This window comes from Leuciscus leuciscus (genome assembly GCF_965113295.1).
Source record: "Leuciscus leuciscus genome assembly, chromosome: 18".
NCBI lineage: Eukaryota > Metazoa > Chordata > Actinopteri > Cypriniformes > Leuciscidae > Leuciscus > Leuciscus leuciscus.
Genome location: NC_138742.1, coordinates 11,065,591 through 11,084,153, shown reverse-complemented (window position 1 = coordinate 11,084,153; position 18,563 = coordinate 11,065,591). Strand labels below are relative to the sequence as shown.

Genomic DNA, 18,563 nt, shown 5'->3' with positions numbered 1-18,563 from the left:
CTCTATTTTTGCAGGCCTTTGCAAAGTGTGTCTTAGTACACTTTTTATTGACGTCACCATTTTCAGAAGCTGCCCTAATTAACTTTATCATATCATCGTATCATCTTGCATTTTTGTCAGATTACACAAGATGAGCGAGACAAAATCCTACAAAATAAACACAGCTCTCAAAATGTGCCACATGAAATCATGTTCCCAGGTGATTGTGAGAATTCGAGCTCAGGAATTCCATCAGATTTGTAATCAGTCAAACCCCCGCTGCTTCCTACCCACATGCCCATTGTCTTGTTCCGAATGCCTATAGAAATCAACAGGAGGGGTGGGGCATTCCTGCTCCTGTTCAGACTTGAGCTCATGGCACATTGTAAAAAAAAAACAAAAAAAAACATGCTGTTTTAAACACGATTTTTTGCTACAATGTGTATGGAAGTTACAGTCATAAAGACCAAAGTCTGTGGATATTTGTCATGTCAGCACAGGTAATGGTACTATTTTTTGTTTTTGTGGTCATTTTACAGAAAAAAACGATTGAATATATATGCAAAAGCCAACCATTAAACAACGAACGCAAATCGACAAATCTATTTGAGATGAATCTGCATATAAGTTGTGTGCAGTAAAATATCTATTAAGTTAAAGTATCGAACTTAAATTCTATTATAAATTAACATTACACTTAGTGAGTTAGTGGCACTAGGTGTGGTTCAGATTTATGATACGAAGGGGTGCGGTTTACCCGAAAAGGCTAATTCCCATTGGTCGCTGGCTGCTGGTGTAGCAGCGCTACCTGAAGCAGGTAGGCAAATAAAGAGACCTGAGAAAGAGGATCACACTGCTGCTCACCGCGATGGGACTCACACGCACATTGGGACCAACTAAAAAGTTCAAGTACTTCATACTAAAGGTTTAGGCCTTTTTTATTTTTGACAGAAAACAAATGTTTGTTGTTTGTTTAGCACCAAGTTGGATCTAACACCATGCACAAGGTAAGTGTGTGTTTAAAATCAAGGTGGGTAACATTTATCATTCAACATTGCCTTAAGAAACTGACTTTTGTATTGTATTATAAATATTGTGTTGAATTGTTTTTTTCAAGTTGACCTAAAGTCTTTCTACATTCTGGTTGGCTGCGATGATGTAAAAAAAAAAAACTAAAAAAGTACTTTTGAACAAAGTTTAAAATATGTATGTACATACATAAATTACAACTTCAGTAATAAGAACTGATGATTGTGTGCATGTAAGAGGGTAAATCAGTACAGATCCATATCAAAACACTTGGAAACCCCCTTATCAAGCACACAAGCATGTTCGCAGGGGGGGTGGGGGTTTAGGGTTGGGTTACACTGTGTTGGGAGTCAAAATGTACGGGGTTTTTTTTGTGGTTGGCAAAGCAAACAGGCCTCGTACCTGTATGACCTACAGGCATGAAGGGAGAGACAGGTTTGGGCTCGCTGAAGGGAGAGGCCAAGTCACAGGACACTTTCTCAATGCAACAACAGCCTTGAGCAGGGAACATCCTGAACCTGCACAACAAATAATCAGTTAGATTTAGAATTTTAAGTTTACATTTTCTAAACTTTTTGCAGTTAGAATGAGTACAGTGTTTCGAATGGTCTGTAATCCCTGTGATTGATTTATTGACAGTGTGCTTATGTTGTGTCATACTTCACACAGGTATGGAAGAGCTGCGGAAGCCGTAAAGATGTTTTATCTGCTCTGTGAATTCTATCCTTCATTCCACCGGAGTCTGTGTAGATGTCCAATCAGATTTCAGTGGTGTGAAGTGTAGGAGACATGGAAAGATCTCATCACCTTCCACAACCTGCGAAGGCCTGTCTCGTGTTAACAGGGTGGGAAAAAACAGCACAGATACGAGGCGAAACACATGTCAAGAGTACATGTAGCTTAATAAAGCATGCTAGTTTTCAGTAGTAGTATATTTTGACATGTGCTTCATGCTTGCACGGATTAATGCAGGTCATGAAAGTTATATGCTAAACGCTGTGAATGTTAAGCCCCGGCTGTCCTATTATGCAATGAACGCTTTTAAGTTCAGCATATCTAAACATCTATGTAAAGCAACGTACCTCACCCTGCCCTTTAGCGCACCGTAGCTCCGCAAAACATGGCATGTTTGTTCATCTGCTGTTGTTTAGAGAGCTGAGGCGGGCTAAGTACACACACACACACACACACACACACACACAAGCAAGATTCACAAAGCTTGCCAAGATGTATTTATGTATGCTGGTTCAGCCTTCATTCTCTCAACCCACACTAATAAACTCACTTTACAAAATGTGTTTGTGTGAATTGCTTAATCCTGACAATAAACTACTATAATAAAACAAGCCCTTACTCACTGCCCTGGCATTTGTAGTATGAATGTTGTGGTTTATGAATTTCAATTAGTCCACCAAATGTGCTCCAAATATGTGACCTGCTCTTTGCATTCATGCGGTGGAGGCTGAGATGATGTTAATCTTGGAAATGATTTCACAAAAAGCCAAGCTGAGGTGAAGCGAGTTCAAAGCAAGGCAAGTGTACTGCAAGACACCCCCATCTGTACAGAGGGCTTTAAAGTTCATCAACATGCAATGCAAAAAAAAAGAAAAAAAGAAGCTGTTTGGTTGATTCCCCTTGTCGACAGACATGTTCCTTGAAAATGAAAAATAAATGCAAAGTTAGAGTTATGCCTCAAGGTTACGCCTGTGGCTTCGCATGCACAACAAAACTGTTTTCACTGTTAAATCATGTTTTGACATGATCAAACCCTATACATGTGTCTAGATAACAGCAATGAAAATGCATGTTCAGCCAAATGTAAAGCACTAAGGATCTTCGTACAAAACAATGCTATATACATCACATATAATTGGTCATTTTCGAACATAGCTTTGCTAATAACGCCATTAAAGAGAGTTATGTAAGAGATAATGTTAGGCTGGTCATTATCACAAATTAAACCTTGATGCAAAGCAAAGAGGTCTTCCATCACACTGAAGGGGTTTATTTCGTGATAATGACAGACTGACTATATATTATACCTTACATAACACCTGCAAATCCATTTATGTGTTAAAAATAGCATAAACAAAAAAATTCCGCTTACACTGTAGAGCCCTACACTACCAATGCCAGGTTCGATTCCCAAGGAATGCATGAACTGATCAAATATATACCTTAAGTGAAATGTAAGTCGCTTTGAATAAGTGTCTGCCAAATGCATAAATGTAATAATATATAAATAAACAGATACACAGTACAAGGACATGCAATACTGATTTGGGTTTAAATTATTTTAATAATTGAGATATTTGAACACTGAATGCCACGAAAGACCAATTAAAATGAAGTATTCCAGACACCAAGCTGGGTCTGTGAGAAATGTATGAAAAGGGGGAACATTGTTATTGAATTAAAAATGTTTCTGATCACATTTTGAGGTCCTTGAAATCACAAATATATAGAAAAAAAAATCCTGTTGTAGAGGGCCGCTGTTGAAACAATCTAAGATCAATGCACAGCACTGTGCTTTCCTATTTTGCATTGATGTGAACCTTGGCAACATCACATTTTAAAAAAGCTGGAACTGCATCAAGGCAGTGTTTGAAGTACAATGACTTAATTTGCTGTGATTTTTGGTTTTTGCCTGCCAGACAGCTTGCCAAACACCACAGTTAAATAGTTCAATATCCCCATTACATGCAAACAGCCTTTTTAAACATAAAACATGCACGATTGATCTCAGATATTGTTCAAAAGAACTATATTTCACTAAAACTGCTCAAATTAACAGGAGGGTGTAGCAAGAAACAAGCCCTGTTCCACTATTCTATTCACTATTCTAAACCACTCTACAATATATTTACATATATACACAGGGTCAATTATTGAGGGGGTTTAATCACTGGACGGTTGCGGGGATGTACGTGGAAATGCTGTGAAAAATGTATCATGTCTCGAGCAAATATTAATCTTTTGGCTGAAAATATTGCTTGGTGCTAAATTCACAATCATGGTGTTTATTAATTTAAATCCTCCAGGAGAAGAAACTATGAGAATAAGGAGAAATGGAAGGCGTCCTTGTCGAGGACCTTGACTATTTCAGGCCGGGGTGATAATAGCTTCCAGCACTGGCTGTTCCTTTAGCCGAAACCGGCCAAATAGAGCCATTTGTCCACAGAACAGCACAGACTGTTTAGTTTCAAATTCCACGCATGATGACTCATGATTCCGGACGATTTGAAAATAAAGACAGACTCACAGATGTAACTGCCATCTCAAAGATTTCAGTTACAATGCAAGGATTGGTGCTCAGCTTCTTCCTCCTCCTTTTCCTCAGCCCAAGTCTTGCCGACGATACAGGTAAGTGGAGATGGCTTACAGCAGATGCAAATAATGAATAGACACAAGGTTCTGTGTGACTGATCCACCTGCTGTGCGGTATTGACATGAGAGGATGGCTTATTCACTGAAGGTGACAGTGATAGAGAGGGAAATGTGTCTCCTATCACACATCCCATTAATTGATTATACCTCTTCCCCACAATGTCACGCGTCCGCCGTTCCCGTGATTTTCACAGCTGTTCTATACATTCCTCAAAGGATGGTATCAGCTGCCATCATAACTGCTGCCATAAAGCGTGATAACTGTTACAGGTACACCTAGAATCATGGTAGAGGCACAACTGTATGTATACATTGTGTGTGTGTGTGTGTGTGTGTGTGTGTGTGTGTGTGTGTGTGTGTGTGTGTGTGTGTGTGTGTTGGAGAGAGAGAAAGGTGTTACATGATTACAAATTATTAAACTGCACCTCAAGAAATGAACTGATCCATTGAATAAAATCACGAAAACGCAGGGCAAATAAGAAACAAATCAGAAAATGGAGAACATATTAAAAAGTCATCATAAATGTCATGTTATTAATATGGCTAGTTAAAAGAATTCTTAAAAAAATAAACACTTGTGCTGTAAAATGTATTACATTTCATTCAGTTGCAATACAGCTGTGTGAGGTTTGAAGAACGTGTCTAGCGTGTGTGCTCCTCCTCCAGAGCGTTCATTACTGGTATAACCAATCACAAAATAAAAATAAAAAAGATTATAGAAATAGTCATTTTTTTAACTAAAATAAAAAAAATTACAAATGTACTACAGAAATGTCCTTAAAAAATATATATATATATATAGCAAGAATGCTTTAATTAGACTGAAAGTGACAGTAAAGACTTTTACATAGTAACAAAGATTTATAAAACGGATAGTTCCGGTCCTTGATTCTGATTGGTTGAGCCACGTTCGATTGTGACTGCATTACATTAGTATTACTGCGCAACTGCCGTTTGTGATTCTTTGTTGCTGCATGTGTTGCTTGGCAACCTCTTTGGAACAACATTGCTTGGCAAGGAAATAAATGTGTTATAACGTCATATTTTTTGTTGCTGGTGTTTATTTAACGAATAAAATAAATATTAAAATGAATAGTTTTATTGAGCAATCATTTAATAAAAGCAATAAGCCCATTGAAGCGGTGTTTTACAGTGAATTTAGAACAGCTAAGGGGCGTTGTTAGGCACGACGCGGAACGGATAAGCAATAAAGCTTATTGCTTTTATAAAATGGTTACTAAATAGAGAACACGCAAAAGCATTGAAATATATTTTTTCCTCCCATGATTTTAGATTTTTTACAACACCATGTCCCTAGGAACTACGTACTTCATCAAAGAATCATGAACAAAAGTATCACGGTCCCTACAAAAATATCAGGCAGCACAACTGTTTTCAACATTGATAATAAAAAATGTTTCTTGAGCAGCAAATCAGCATATTAGAATGATTTCTAAAGGATCATGTGACACTGAAGACTGGAGTAATGATGCTGAAAATTCAGCTTTTACATCACAGGATTTACACTTTAAAAAACAATAAAATAGAAAACAATTTAAACTGTAATAATATTTCAACATTCTACTATTTTACTGAATTTATCATAAATGCAGCTTTGAGAGACTTCTTTTAATCTTATTAAGTGACCCCAAAGTTCTGATAACATCCAACATTTCAAACAGACCACCCATTCATATTCATAACCAAGTGTAGATTAGAATATGACATATCGATTTACATATCAAAAACTTGGGGGAGGCGTAGTCACTCATTTCACACACAAAACGATTATTCAGTCACAAAAGAATAATTTACATATAGAACAGTGGTCATGTTAAACTAAATTACAACTTTCTAGTCCCAATAACCTTGACTAACTTCATAAGTGGGGGGGGAAGGAAACAAAATATTGAAATGTGTCTGTTTTTTCCTCTTCTGCCACAGTGGCCGAGGACATTGGACCTCACCAGCTGAAGCGTCTGGTGGAGCTACTGACAGATAGCGAGTGTGAGGAGTTCATCTCGGCCATGACTCAACCTGAGGACAACATCTTCACACACTTGGACCGACTATCTGCAGAAAGGAACCAGTTACTGCAGTCAAGAAGACGTAGACACACAGGTAACCGTGATAAACACAAGCGTAGTCTAAATCAGCTCTAATAAATTGATACTTATTTGTTTTATGCTAATGAAACCCAGCAGTGCGATGTGTGACGAGACACATCCGGCAGTAAATGAAGAGGTCATGAGCAACCAAATGTATTTGTTTATCTCCACTGCACACATCAATCTGCCGTTGAGTGGCCCACTCGAGAGACATCTCAACCAGACGAATTGTTGATAAAATACCTTTTCATCAGAAATGAAATCTATCGAGGTAGTGGGACATGATTGAATTGTTTAATTGCCTGAACAACTGAAGAGCTGGCTGCTTTCCTTCTGCCTGTCTGGAGCACGTTTGATATTTTGCATGTGTGTGTGATTGTCAGACCAGAAGCCCCCCTGTCGTTCGGCGCTGAAGGACTGGCTGCAGATTCACGGCAAGCAGATATACTACGACAGGCTGTCTCGTGCACTGCAACAGATCGGCAGGACTGACATCGCCATAGGTCAGCTGACAACAACACTCACACACATACATACATACATGCACTGCACCACCACACTCAGTAAACAATCAAACTGATACTACAATAATTTGTACACTATTGAGAAGAGATACACAATATATCATTACCATAATGGTTTTTGGCTGATATTAGAGATTCTTTAATTTAGCAGTATTTTTGATAATGTATGTGTGAATTGATTCATCATCTAATTTTATTTTTATTTTATATCATTTAGACTACCTTTGTTAAGTGTGTCGCACACATCCTGAAAAGTAAAGCCGAAACAATTCAAACGCCCCCTGGTGGCTGGCTGCAGTATCGGTCATAAACCCCGCCCTCTCCATGTAATCAAATGGGACGCAAGCCAAACTAAAAAATCCAATTACACTTTTCTGTCATTTTAGGTCGTTTTTAATCACACTGACGTAAGTTTGGTTTTAGTTCGTTATTAGATGCTATAAAAATGGAGTGTAACGTCATGATTGACAGCTGTGCTTGCGATTGAGCCAGTGGGAGCGGGAGTATGTGCGGGACCTTGATACCGCGGCTCCACCACAGGATCACTGCGAATACTCGGGCTCCAAATGATGTCACCGCAATGACTGTTTCTGGGATATTTTGGCTTCATTTGGTGGAAGGGAGTCGAGATGCGTTGTCCATTTTTTTTTTACATTCTATGCCTCCAACTCTCACTTAAAGTTGATAATTATAAAAAATTATAACTTAAAAACACTGAAATGTAATCTATATCAAAAGGATATCCATTTTCCATACTGATCATTATAACGGGATGCTTAAAGTCACTTGTTAAATGATTAAAATTATTGATTTTAGTTTTTAATGTTTTATGTTTTAGTGTTATATTTTTCATTTTATTTACACAAAATAGTATAGAATAGCTGAGTTGTATTGTTGTTCCTAAGTGCTCTACTATTCACTTTCCAAAATACAGAGTCGTAAATATTTCTCTACATTTTATTTTATTTTTATTTTTTTTATATATTATCAAATGCTCTACTTTGCAGAAGATAGAACAACTACCTTACTATTAATAAGCAGTTATTAGGAGTTTATTGAGGCAAAAGTTGTTGTTAATAGTGAGAATTGGACCCTAAACTAAAGTGTGACCGATTTTTCTAGTCGACTAGTAGTCGTTCATACAAGCCATTAGTCGACTAGTCGCACATTAATGATATTAATTTATTTACTTACATATCTGGGAGAGTGGCATGGGAAAATGGCTTGAGTTTCAGGGCTAAAAAAAAATATTATATGTAACATTGCTAACATTGTTCTACAATACAGAAAGAAAAATAAAACATATTAAAGAGCCTTTAACATTTAAATGAAGCGCTCAAGTGTACACATAAAGCTTACCGCAGATGCTGACTGATCGTCTCAACGGGATAGTGGATGTGCCGACTGAAATGCATGTTAATTTAAACATGTCAAGCAGTAAGCAAGGTACTAATTTAGCTTCCATACTCCACACGAACACTTGGATATGCGCCTAATTATAGCGCACAATTATCGTCAATGTTAGAGCAAGAGACCATGTGAACTTAGGCTACTACTTACATGCTTCAAATGATAAGCCATGATTGAGACCGAATAATAATAATAGGCAAACATTTGGATTTCCTACCCGACATACTATAATTACAACATGGAACAGACGTGTTAACAATCGGTAACACTTTATTTTACAGTGTCCTTGTTATTTGTAGTTACTGTAGATTATAAATCTATAAATGATGCGTAATTACATGCAACTAACCCTAAACCAACCCCTATTCCTAACCCTAGTGCGTGTAGTTAATTACTATTACTCAGTACTTAAATGTATATTTACACTATAACATGGACACCTTAAAGGAACACTCCACTTTTTTTGGAAATAGGCTCATTTTTACCGTTTGAGTTTTACCGTTTACAATTTCCAACGTGACCGGCACTAAGTTTGTGTAGTTACCTAGCTGGGGACTATTTTCAGGCGCTGCGTCATATCATTACGCCTGCTGCACTCATGGTACGGCAGCAAAGTTCCTTGATTATTACGCAGGAATGAGAGTATAGTTCCTAGCCATATCGACCTAGAAAATCGCAACTTCTCATTTTCCGTCGGTCTTAGTACACGATGTAACTACAGAAGAGTCAAGTTTTAAATAGGAAAAATATTGAAACTCTTTGGTCATTTTTTTGAGAGAGATGCTAACGGTCGAATCAGATTCAAAGATCTACGCTAAGCTATGCTAAAAGTGGTACCGCCAGACCCAAAGATCGGCTGAATGGATTCGAAAACGGTAAAACTCAACTGTTTAACTCTAGGGGAGTTAGAATGAGCCTATTTCCAAAAAAAAGTGGAGTGTTCCTTTAAAATAAAGTGTAACCTAACAATCTGTTCATTGTGGATTTAAAATGTATCGACTAATCAATCAATCGACTAATGTTTGGTTGACTACTAAAGGGCAGTCCTAATTTTAACATAGTAAAACTACATACTTCACCTTTAAGGACCCCTTCAAAGCCACATCTAACATGATATTCATTTACCAACAATAAAGTTTGTCAAAAACTTTCAAAAAAGTTTTTCCATCTCCTTTTCTTTTGTTTTTGCACGCCACTAATGCAACGAGCACCGAGCTAATTCACAGTCATTCATCTTACATGCCAAAAGATGAAACTCAGCAGACTGCATAATGTTATTTTTATACATTTCTGATAGAACGCACTTTGCACCCTGTCACTCAGGGTGATTGTGGTCCGGCGTACAGGCGACTCCACAGCCGAATGGCATCGGATATGAGAAGGTGCAAACGATTTGACAGCAGGCTCGCTAGAGCTGACACCAGATTCACTACACGCCATCTGTTCCTTTCATCATCTCCGTTAAAGGGAGAAAGGGATAAACAGAGAAGAAGAGGGGGGGAAAAAATGACAGGCTCGACAGCCCAAGAACATCCTTCAGTCAAAAGCGGTGCACTGCAGAAAATAAAGCAAACACAGAAACTGATGCGTATGGGAAATGCACAATGCCGCAATTACAAGAGCTTTAATTGGCGGGCTGTAAATGGGCTATGATGAGCAGTAACCACTCAGCGACAGCACCTTGGATAAACTGCATACTTATGTTCCGGCATGTGTGTCTTCTTCAGTTGTTCTTGCTTCATTATACTTAGTACATTTATTGGGCCCTGCACACTTAGTTAATCTCATTTCAAGACGTTCATGGAGGCTATTACTCTGTGTTTGATTTCCTAATGTGCTGCAAGAATTGCTTGTGTCTTGTACGAATATGAAATGACAAATAAACAGCTGCTAGAGCTGCCTCCAGCATAATTGTCATCAAGTAATGAAGTGAATTCATGTTAAAACCCTATGAGTAAAGGCAACGGTCACCGCTAGACAACTGGACTGGAAGTAATGCATGTGCTTTTTATCTAACAGAGGTGGGTAAGAACATCAACCAGGACAAAACTCTTGCTATACAGAGATATGTGGAAGGCTACCATGAACTTGTTAGCCAAATGGAGAAGCATCAACCAGAAGATCATGATCATCATGAGGAGGTTCTGCAGTACTCTGCAAAACAGGGTGAGATGCCTCAGAAGGTTTACAAATTATAGAAAGACTGATGTGTTTTAATTCATTTGAGTGGTATTCTTGGGTCTCTATTTCTAACCCATAAAATATGTTATTATGCAAGTACATTTTAAAGGGGTAAAGTCTTTTGTAATATTATATAACTCCTGCAGAGTTCAGCTCCAACCCCAATTAAACACACCTGAGCTATTCAAGCTCTTACTAGGCATACTAGACACTTTCAGGAAGGTGTGATGAAGCAAGTTTGAGCTAAACTCTGCAGGACAGTGGCCCTCCAGGAGCAGGTTTGGACACCTCTGGTCAAGAAGGAGCCATGTTTCTAAGCACTGATTAGGCATTGTTGTTGAATAAACATTGAGGTCATGTGTTAATATTTTGGGTCTTTGACATCAAAAACCTGACAATCTCAGAACAAGCTATTTTGTCTGCTTAGTGTCAGTTTCTGCTGAACTGGCCCCACCATTATTAAAAAAAAAAGATATATATATTATTATATGTTCATATGTTTGCGGTTGGCCACCCCGGTTTCACAGACAAGGCTTAAGACTAGTCCCAGACTAAAATGCATGTTTGAGCTGTTTTAACTGAAAGCTACTTACACTGTAAAATAAAGCGGCAACCTTCCGGTCTCTCTTTTGAATCCAACACGGAAGTGACTTAAACTGCAATTCATCGACTGTCCGCTAGAGACAGGCTCCAAATGAGAGTCAATCCCATAGTTAATATGGCCAACTTTACAGTAGGAAAAAAAATATGTTTACAGCCTGGTACAAAAAGTGGTTTTGGTCTATATAGCTAATTTTGCCCTTCATAACAACTGTGAGGGGGGTGATTTTTTTTTATAACTCATCCGTTTAAATTATATTAAGCCTTAAAGTTCTGCATAATTAAGGGGCGTGGCCACTTGAGTGACAGGTGGATTGCCGCTGCTGTCACTGCTAGCCGTTTGTCTTCTGTCTGTTAGCTGTCACGTCACCTCAGCTAATCCCGCCTCTTTGCCCATTTTCGGTTATCCGGGAATGACACACAGTGACGCACTGTCAAGATGGCGACGGCTGGCTCCGCCCACCTACGGGTGACGTCACAGACACTATGTCAATATTTTTTTATAGTCTATCCTTAAAATACGTCACTGCCTTTTTCACACCAGTAATATTTTTTCTAAGGCATGTTTATAAAAGCTATCTATATGTCCTAATTGAACTAAGGCCTAATCCTGGCTTAATATAAACCCTGTCTGTGAAACCAGGCCTTAGTGATTTGTAATTTTTTTGAAAGAAGCTTCTTATTCTAAGAAAGGCTACATTTATTTGATCAAAATACAGTGAAAACAGTAATATATTATTGTGAAATATTAGTACAATTTAAAGTAACTGATTTATATTTTAATATATCTTAAAGGGTTAGTTCACCCAAAAATGAAAATTCTGTCAGTAATTACTCACCCTCATGTTGTTCCAACCCCGTAAGACCTTCGTTCATCTTCTGAACACAAATTAAGATATTTTTTATTAAATCTGAGAGCTGGATCACTTCTCCATAGGCTTCTAAGGCATTATAACTTGCTGGCCCAGAAAATGTATTAAAGACATCGTTAATATAGTCCAAGTGACTACAGTGGCTCAATCTTAAGTTTATAAAGCGACGAGAATACTTTTTGTGCGCAAAAAAACAACAAAAATAACGACTTTATTCCACTATTCATTTCCTTCTCTCTGGGCCACGAGTTTTTTCACGTAGGATAACTGCGCAGCGCTTCTGTGTTGCACGTCACACATAGGCTCACTATTGGCCGACGCTGGTCATGTGTATGATGCGTGTGACGTACAACACAGAAGCGCTGCGCAGTTATACTACGTGAAAAAACTCGAGGCCCAGAGAGAAGGAAATGAATAGTGGAATAAAGTCGTTATTTTTGTGTTTTTTTGCGCACAAAAAGTATTCTCGTCGCTTTATAAACTTAAGATTGAGCCACTGTAGTCACTTGGACTATATTAACGATGTCTTTAATAACTTTTCTGGGCCAGCAAGTTATAATGCCTTAGAAGCCTATCGAGGAGTGATCCAGCTCTCAGATTTAATAAAAAATATCTTAATTTGTGTTCCGAAGATGAACGAAGGTCTTACAGGGTTGGAACAACATGAGGGTGAGTAATTACAGACAGAATTTTCATTTTTGGGTGAACTAACCCTTTAACATGTAATTTATTTCTGTGAAGGCAAAGCTGAATTTTCAGCATCATTACTCCAGTCTTCAGTGTCACATGATCCTTCAGAAATCATTCTAATATATGATTTACTGCTCAAGAAACATTTATTAATGTTGAAAATGCTTGTACTGCTTAACATTTTTGGTGAAACCGTAATCAATTTTGATGGATAGAAAATTAAAGAAAACAGCATTTATTTAAATATCATTTTTTGTTACAATGTAAAAGTCTTTACCGTCACTTTTGATCAGATTGCGTCAATGCGTCCTTGCTGAATAAAAGTTTTAATATCTTTAAAAAAAACTTACTAAACATATTTGTCTGTAAGCAACTGTAACTTATCTGAAAATCAATGACTCATGTTAACAACTCTTGCCACTGATTGCTTCACAGCCAGAGGGTTCACCTGGAAAGACTTGGACTTGGTGGTGAAAAGGCAACCAGTGTCACCTTATCAGCACCATCTGCTAGACAGAACATGGCCTCTACTTTACGGCCTCCTGTCTGGATTTGCCATCGCACTGCTCATGAGTGTGGCCATCTTTCTTATTAGCATATATGTATCCCATGGCAACCAAACCAAATCCAGGTCTGAGCATCAACCCTGTTGCTGTCCCCTCCTCAGTGTTGTGACATCATCAGAGAAAAGTCACCCAGAGGACACACGCAGACCGAGTAATGGATGTTCAGGATAATATTGAAGTTCATCAGTATGTTCATCAGTATGAAATTCATTATTAAACGATGGCTGATTATGACCCATGCTACTAGTCTCAAAGTGCCTTCTTATTGGATGTTATTTCATATAGTGTGCTATTTAAACTATAGTTAGACCGCCTATACAGACACCTTCAGCGCAGAGAGTTCCCACTGCCTCTCATAAAGACATTTCTGCAATAAAGCAGCTGACAGAACATAATGACAGCAATCTGTTACCTCCATCGGGACTGCTGCCATTGTCCTGTCAGTGATTTGATGGTGTGTAGGGGAGGCTGCGCTGGAATGCTGTTGCCTTGACAATCTTAGCACTTCCTGTTTCCAGTCCGCGACAGTGGCGGTGTGCTCGTCTGGCATTGAGGAAAAACTAATTATCCAGCCTGGCTTCTTCTCCCCTGAGCTTGCACATGCCCCCTGAAGCAATCCACAAGGCTAATAACAATGACAATGCCTGCAGACAATGCAGTCAGTACATCAACCTCAGAGAGACAGGATAGACTGGGAGAGTGTGGCAATGAAAACACACGGGAGAGAGCGCTGAATGGTTTGGAATGGAGTACAGAAGGAACTAATTCACCAAGATGAGCAATGCAGCAGGAAATGAGCTCACACGCAAGCAAAGTATCTCTCGCGCACACTGGGATCGTCTCTCTTATCATTTAAGTGCTTCTCTTGTTCTAAAAAAAAAACATGCCCCTTCCTCATCCTCGTCCTTTTTCTTTCCTTTTATTTCTTCTATAATTGAACTAATTACTTCATTATACAAATCCAGACTAATGTGCTCCTGGAACCACACATCATGGATTAATAGTGGTGCTAAGCAGCAATTATAGGCAATTAGTTCATAAATCAACATCTAAACAAATTATAGTGCCGGGGAGGGGAGGTGTTGTATATTCAAAACACCGCGAGGGCCAAAAGGTCACATACTCAAACTTTAAGGTCCTAATTACTCCTGGTATTAAGATGAGGGAGACACATTCCTGTTTACACCTGGTGTTTTAATCCGTCTCTTTTGTCCACTTTCAACCACTTCTGTCCTTATTTCTTCGAGGTGGGGGTCTATGGGCGGGTAAATGTATGGGCTTTTTCGGATCTTTCGAAGAAATGGATGAAATAAGCTCACGCAATTTACAGATGAACACGACCGGAGACTACGGAAAAACATACGGAGAGCAGCAGCAAAACTACGCCGAACACTGTGAGTGTGTGTTAGAAGTATCAGGAATGGTGAGAGAACATTGTGCTTGGTATGTTTTTCGTCAAACCAAACTTGGGTCTTTATCCGACAAAGTTTAAATCCCGTCTGGCTAGCGCACTTCCTAAAATGTTTATGCATTAGGTCAGTAGGAGGAGAGTAGGCGGTCTTTTGTGGCTGTTTGAACACATAAGCGTTTACAATAGGTAGTAACTGAGGCTGTCAAGACACCTTTTCATTATCGCAGCTTCGAGTTCATTGAAATATTTCAACTAACTGGTGATGATGAAGCATTCTATAAATAAATAAATAAATAAGAGTGTGAGATGAGAATTACCAATATTAAAAATTGATAAGCTAAAATGTATATAATTAGCTATTACATTATTATTTACATTGGTTAGCCATAGACAACCTACTTTGCTTTTCTTTCATACGTAGCCTATTGTTGGTCATTTGTTTTGTGTGTATATATTCATAAATTTTATGCATGGTGAATAAGCAGAGGGTAATGGCTGTTTCATGACCAGTTTGAACGAGTGAGCGAATTCAGACTGAATGTGCCAGAAGGGCTGCCGCTTTTGCATAGTTTGTGTTTGCTAATAATTATTTGAAACTTAGCAATCTGACAGCTCCAGTAGTCATGGAAACTATGTATAAACCTTAATTAAACAATTTAATAATCAATTAAAAAAAGGAATTTATACCTGTATGATATTACGCTGTAGCCACATTGGGCCAGCGGTTTGGAAAATGGATGGATGGATGTATGATTCAGCTGCAGGCGCCATCTTCTGGTCAGATTGGGGAATTCATTCGGCTAGCGTTCTCAACTCCAGTCCTCGGGACCCGCTGCCCTGCACATTTTGTATGTCTCCCTTATTTAACACACCTGAACCAGATCATCAGCTCGTCAGGAGAGACTCCATGAACTGATTTGAGTGTGTCAGATAAGAGAGACATACAAAATGTGCAGAGCAGCGGGTCCCGAGGACTGGAGTTGAGAACCACGCCGGTGATCATACACTGGCTGAATCCAAAATCGCCCCCTAAACCCTCATTCACTATTACCTACGTTAGTCCACTAATACTGTTCACTTGATAGAGTGAATGAAAACGAGTGAGCGAATTCGGACAGCTGTTTTATTGCGGTGCACTGTGGAACTGAATGAGTGCACTCGATAACACCACTACAAAAGGCTGCCCTGTCAAATACTGCCCTATTTAAGGGTATAGGGCAGGGGTAGACAAGTTCGGTCCTAGAGAGCCACTGTCCTGCAGAGTTTAGCTCCACCCCTAATCAAACACACCTGAACATGCTAATCAAAGTCTTCAGGAGTCTCAAAATATCTTCTTTTATGCCCCACAGAGAAAAATAAAACATAAGAGTGAGTAAATGATGACAATTCTCATTTTTTGTGAACTATACCTTTAAGTTTAGATGCAGTTTTTGCTCCTTTATCTGTGGTGTGTGCTTCTTTTGACTGGTGCTTTAAAAAAAATTCAGCAACCCAAATTGGTAGTTCTTATTTAAACAGCCATTAAATGGCCGCTAATGTGAAGCATGAGCCATTTTGAAATAGTTACAGAATCTGAACAAAGACCATCATCATATCACAATGAGGTTAAAAGCTCGCTGTATTTTGCAGCATTTAAGACGCAGGGTCAAGTAAAAAAACAAATGGAAACTGCGGCTCAATATTGGTTGTACAACAATGGACCAATCGGATGAATCTGGGGTGGGATAAGCATCTCTAGCGGCAGTGTATGGGAGTTAACACGCTTATAAACGTCCATTATGTTCCGTCCAGTTGTTCGTAATGCAAGAACGCATCCTGTGCAAACAAAAAATGATGTGTGACATAATGCATATCTTACATCTGACATGTCTGTCTTCCTGTTCCTCTCTGATCAGTAATGATTTGCTGATGGTGTTGAAATGCCATGACACAGCAAGCAGCCGAAAACTCATCTATCCAGCGCAATGAAGACAATGCCTTGGTGCAGCTGGGCTCTGTCAGAGAGAAACACATAACAACATGAGTATATTGCCACTCTCTCTGACAACTACTATTTTTGTTTGTCCCTCATGCACACATATAAATGTAAAAAAAATGAATTCTGTCTCTCTCACACACGCATGAAAACAGATGGAGACACATGGCACAACAGACTCGTCCATGCATTCTCACAAAGTCTCATCCAAACTTTGAATAAGATGATGCATGTAGGCATTTTTGCATTGTGTGACATGCTAACGGAGATATTTAAAGCCACACTAAGTAGAAATTGTGCTTTTGTCAAACAGCGACCCCTAGATTCGCTGTGGAATACTTGCACTGTCGTAAATATATTAGCCTATATTATAACGTTTTTACATGATTGCAGCTAAATCACAAGTAAATAGTCTATAGTCTAGGCCTACTGTATAATTTAATTTGTGTTGTTTTTATTGGAATGTAAACATTACAAAATGCCAGATAACATCAATTAAGTTAAATGTACGTCGCATTATTTCATAACATTGGCCGTTATGATGTCATTAGACATGATTATTGCAATTTATCATAATAGTTTGCAAATTGTGCTCGTTTACACTATTTACAACCTCTACGTTAGGCTTATTTATGTCCTGATAATTATGTGAGATATTGAAAGCTGTTCTCATGATAATCGCAGGAATCAACGTCAACAGCGTCGTCTGAAATCCCTCAGGACTACGTGATAAATACACCTCACAACACCTGAGTTCAGCTGGCAAACTAATTCGTGAGGCATAGCTATCTGATTTATCAAAACGATTCCATTTACACCTGGTCACATAAATGTATTTTTGCGAAACAGATTTAAATTCGATCTTCAATTCTCGCGCTATATGCAGATTTAATGGAGTGCACGTCACCGAAAGCAACAGATATGAGCTGCATTTTATAGATCATCAGCTAAAATTTCAAAATCAAAGACCGCAATAAGAGAGAGCAGTAAGCCTGGTAAGATAATTTCGTTTCTTTACTTTTAATGATGAAGATTGTGTGTTAAGCGTCTGCGACTTACTTTCACTTTGATTTGCGATAGTTTGCACGTTGGCTTGATGCAGTTGCTCATCTGCGGTGATGCGTGTTCCAGCCATAGACTGTAAAAAAATAGGTTCCAGCGCGTCGTCATATCTGGATATAACATATAGCCTATAACACGCTCTCACACGTTTTTTTTAAAGTTTTTTTTTTTACGTTTTTGGGAGGAGTACAATTTACATATGTGGTTTCAAAAACCATATGCATTTACACTTGTCCAGTTTCGTCTGGAATGCGTCTCAGATCTCCTCCTGAAGTGGTTTGAGGGATCGGATTCAAATCCGTCTCAAATGCGTTTCGGAGGGCATTTAAACCTGGACTTTTCACAATCGGATAGCTATCTGATCTGAGAAAACGCATAAAGTGGCCAGGTGTAAACAGCCCCCATGACAAAAACATATGCACGAAAGCCGAAAACAAACGCTGGTTGGCCTCTCACGTCCAAATTTGACGAAGTGGTGGGGGAAGTGACGTATGCCGTAAAGCAGTCGAATTTTGTAGTTCTTTTTGTGCTCTGGTTACTACCCGAACCCCGAAGTTACATAGTGCCAGTAAAAGCGATACAGACCCTGTCAGGCTATGGCAGACGTGTCATTCAACCTATTGTAAGTCGATGTACCATCACAAGGATCTTGGAAATATATTATGAAGGTTGAAAAGTTACATAGTGTTGCTTTAAAAAGAGAAGCATAAAAGTGTGCTTGTATACAATTATAATTCATTAGAGCCCAAAAATAGACTTAAGCATTATA

At 38.6% G+C, this 18,563-nt stretch overlaps 1 protein-coding gene across 2 annotated transcripts; it reads left to right on the top strand.

The window, feature by feature from the left end:
* Nucleotides 1–412: 412 nt before the first annotated feature.
* tmdd1 (transmembrane and death domain 1) lies at nt 413–16,720 on the top strand. Of its 2 annotated transcripts, none has more exons than XM_082145445.1 (5): nt 413–4,371; nt 6,340–6,516; nt 6,887–7,006; nt 10,457–10,603; nt 13,216–13,573. In XM_082145445.1, exons 1-5 carry the CDS (start codon nt 4,224–4,226, stop codon nt 13,515–13,517), a joined length of 894 nt encoding a protein of 297 aa, XP_082001571.1. In that variant the 5' UTR covers nt 413–4,223; the 3' UTR covers nt 13,518–13,573. The 2 variants fall into 2 exon arrangements, with proteins under 2 accessions (XP_082001571.1, XP_082001572.1); XM_082145446.1 differs by lacking the exon at nt 13,216–13,573 and adding an exon at nt 16,653–16,720 and having other exon boundaries at nt 419–4,371.
* The last annotated feature ends 1,843 nt before the right edge of the window (nt 16,721–18,563 follow it).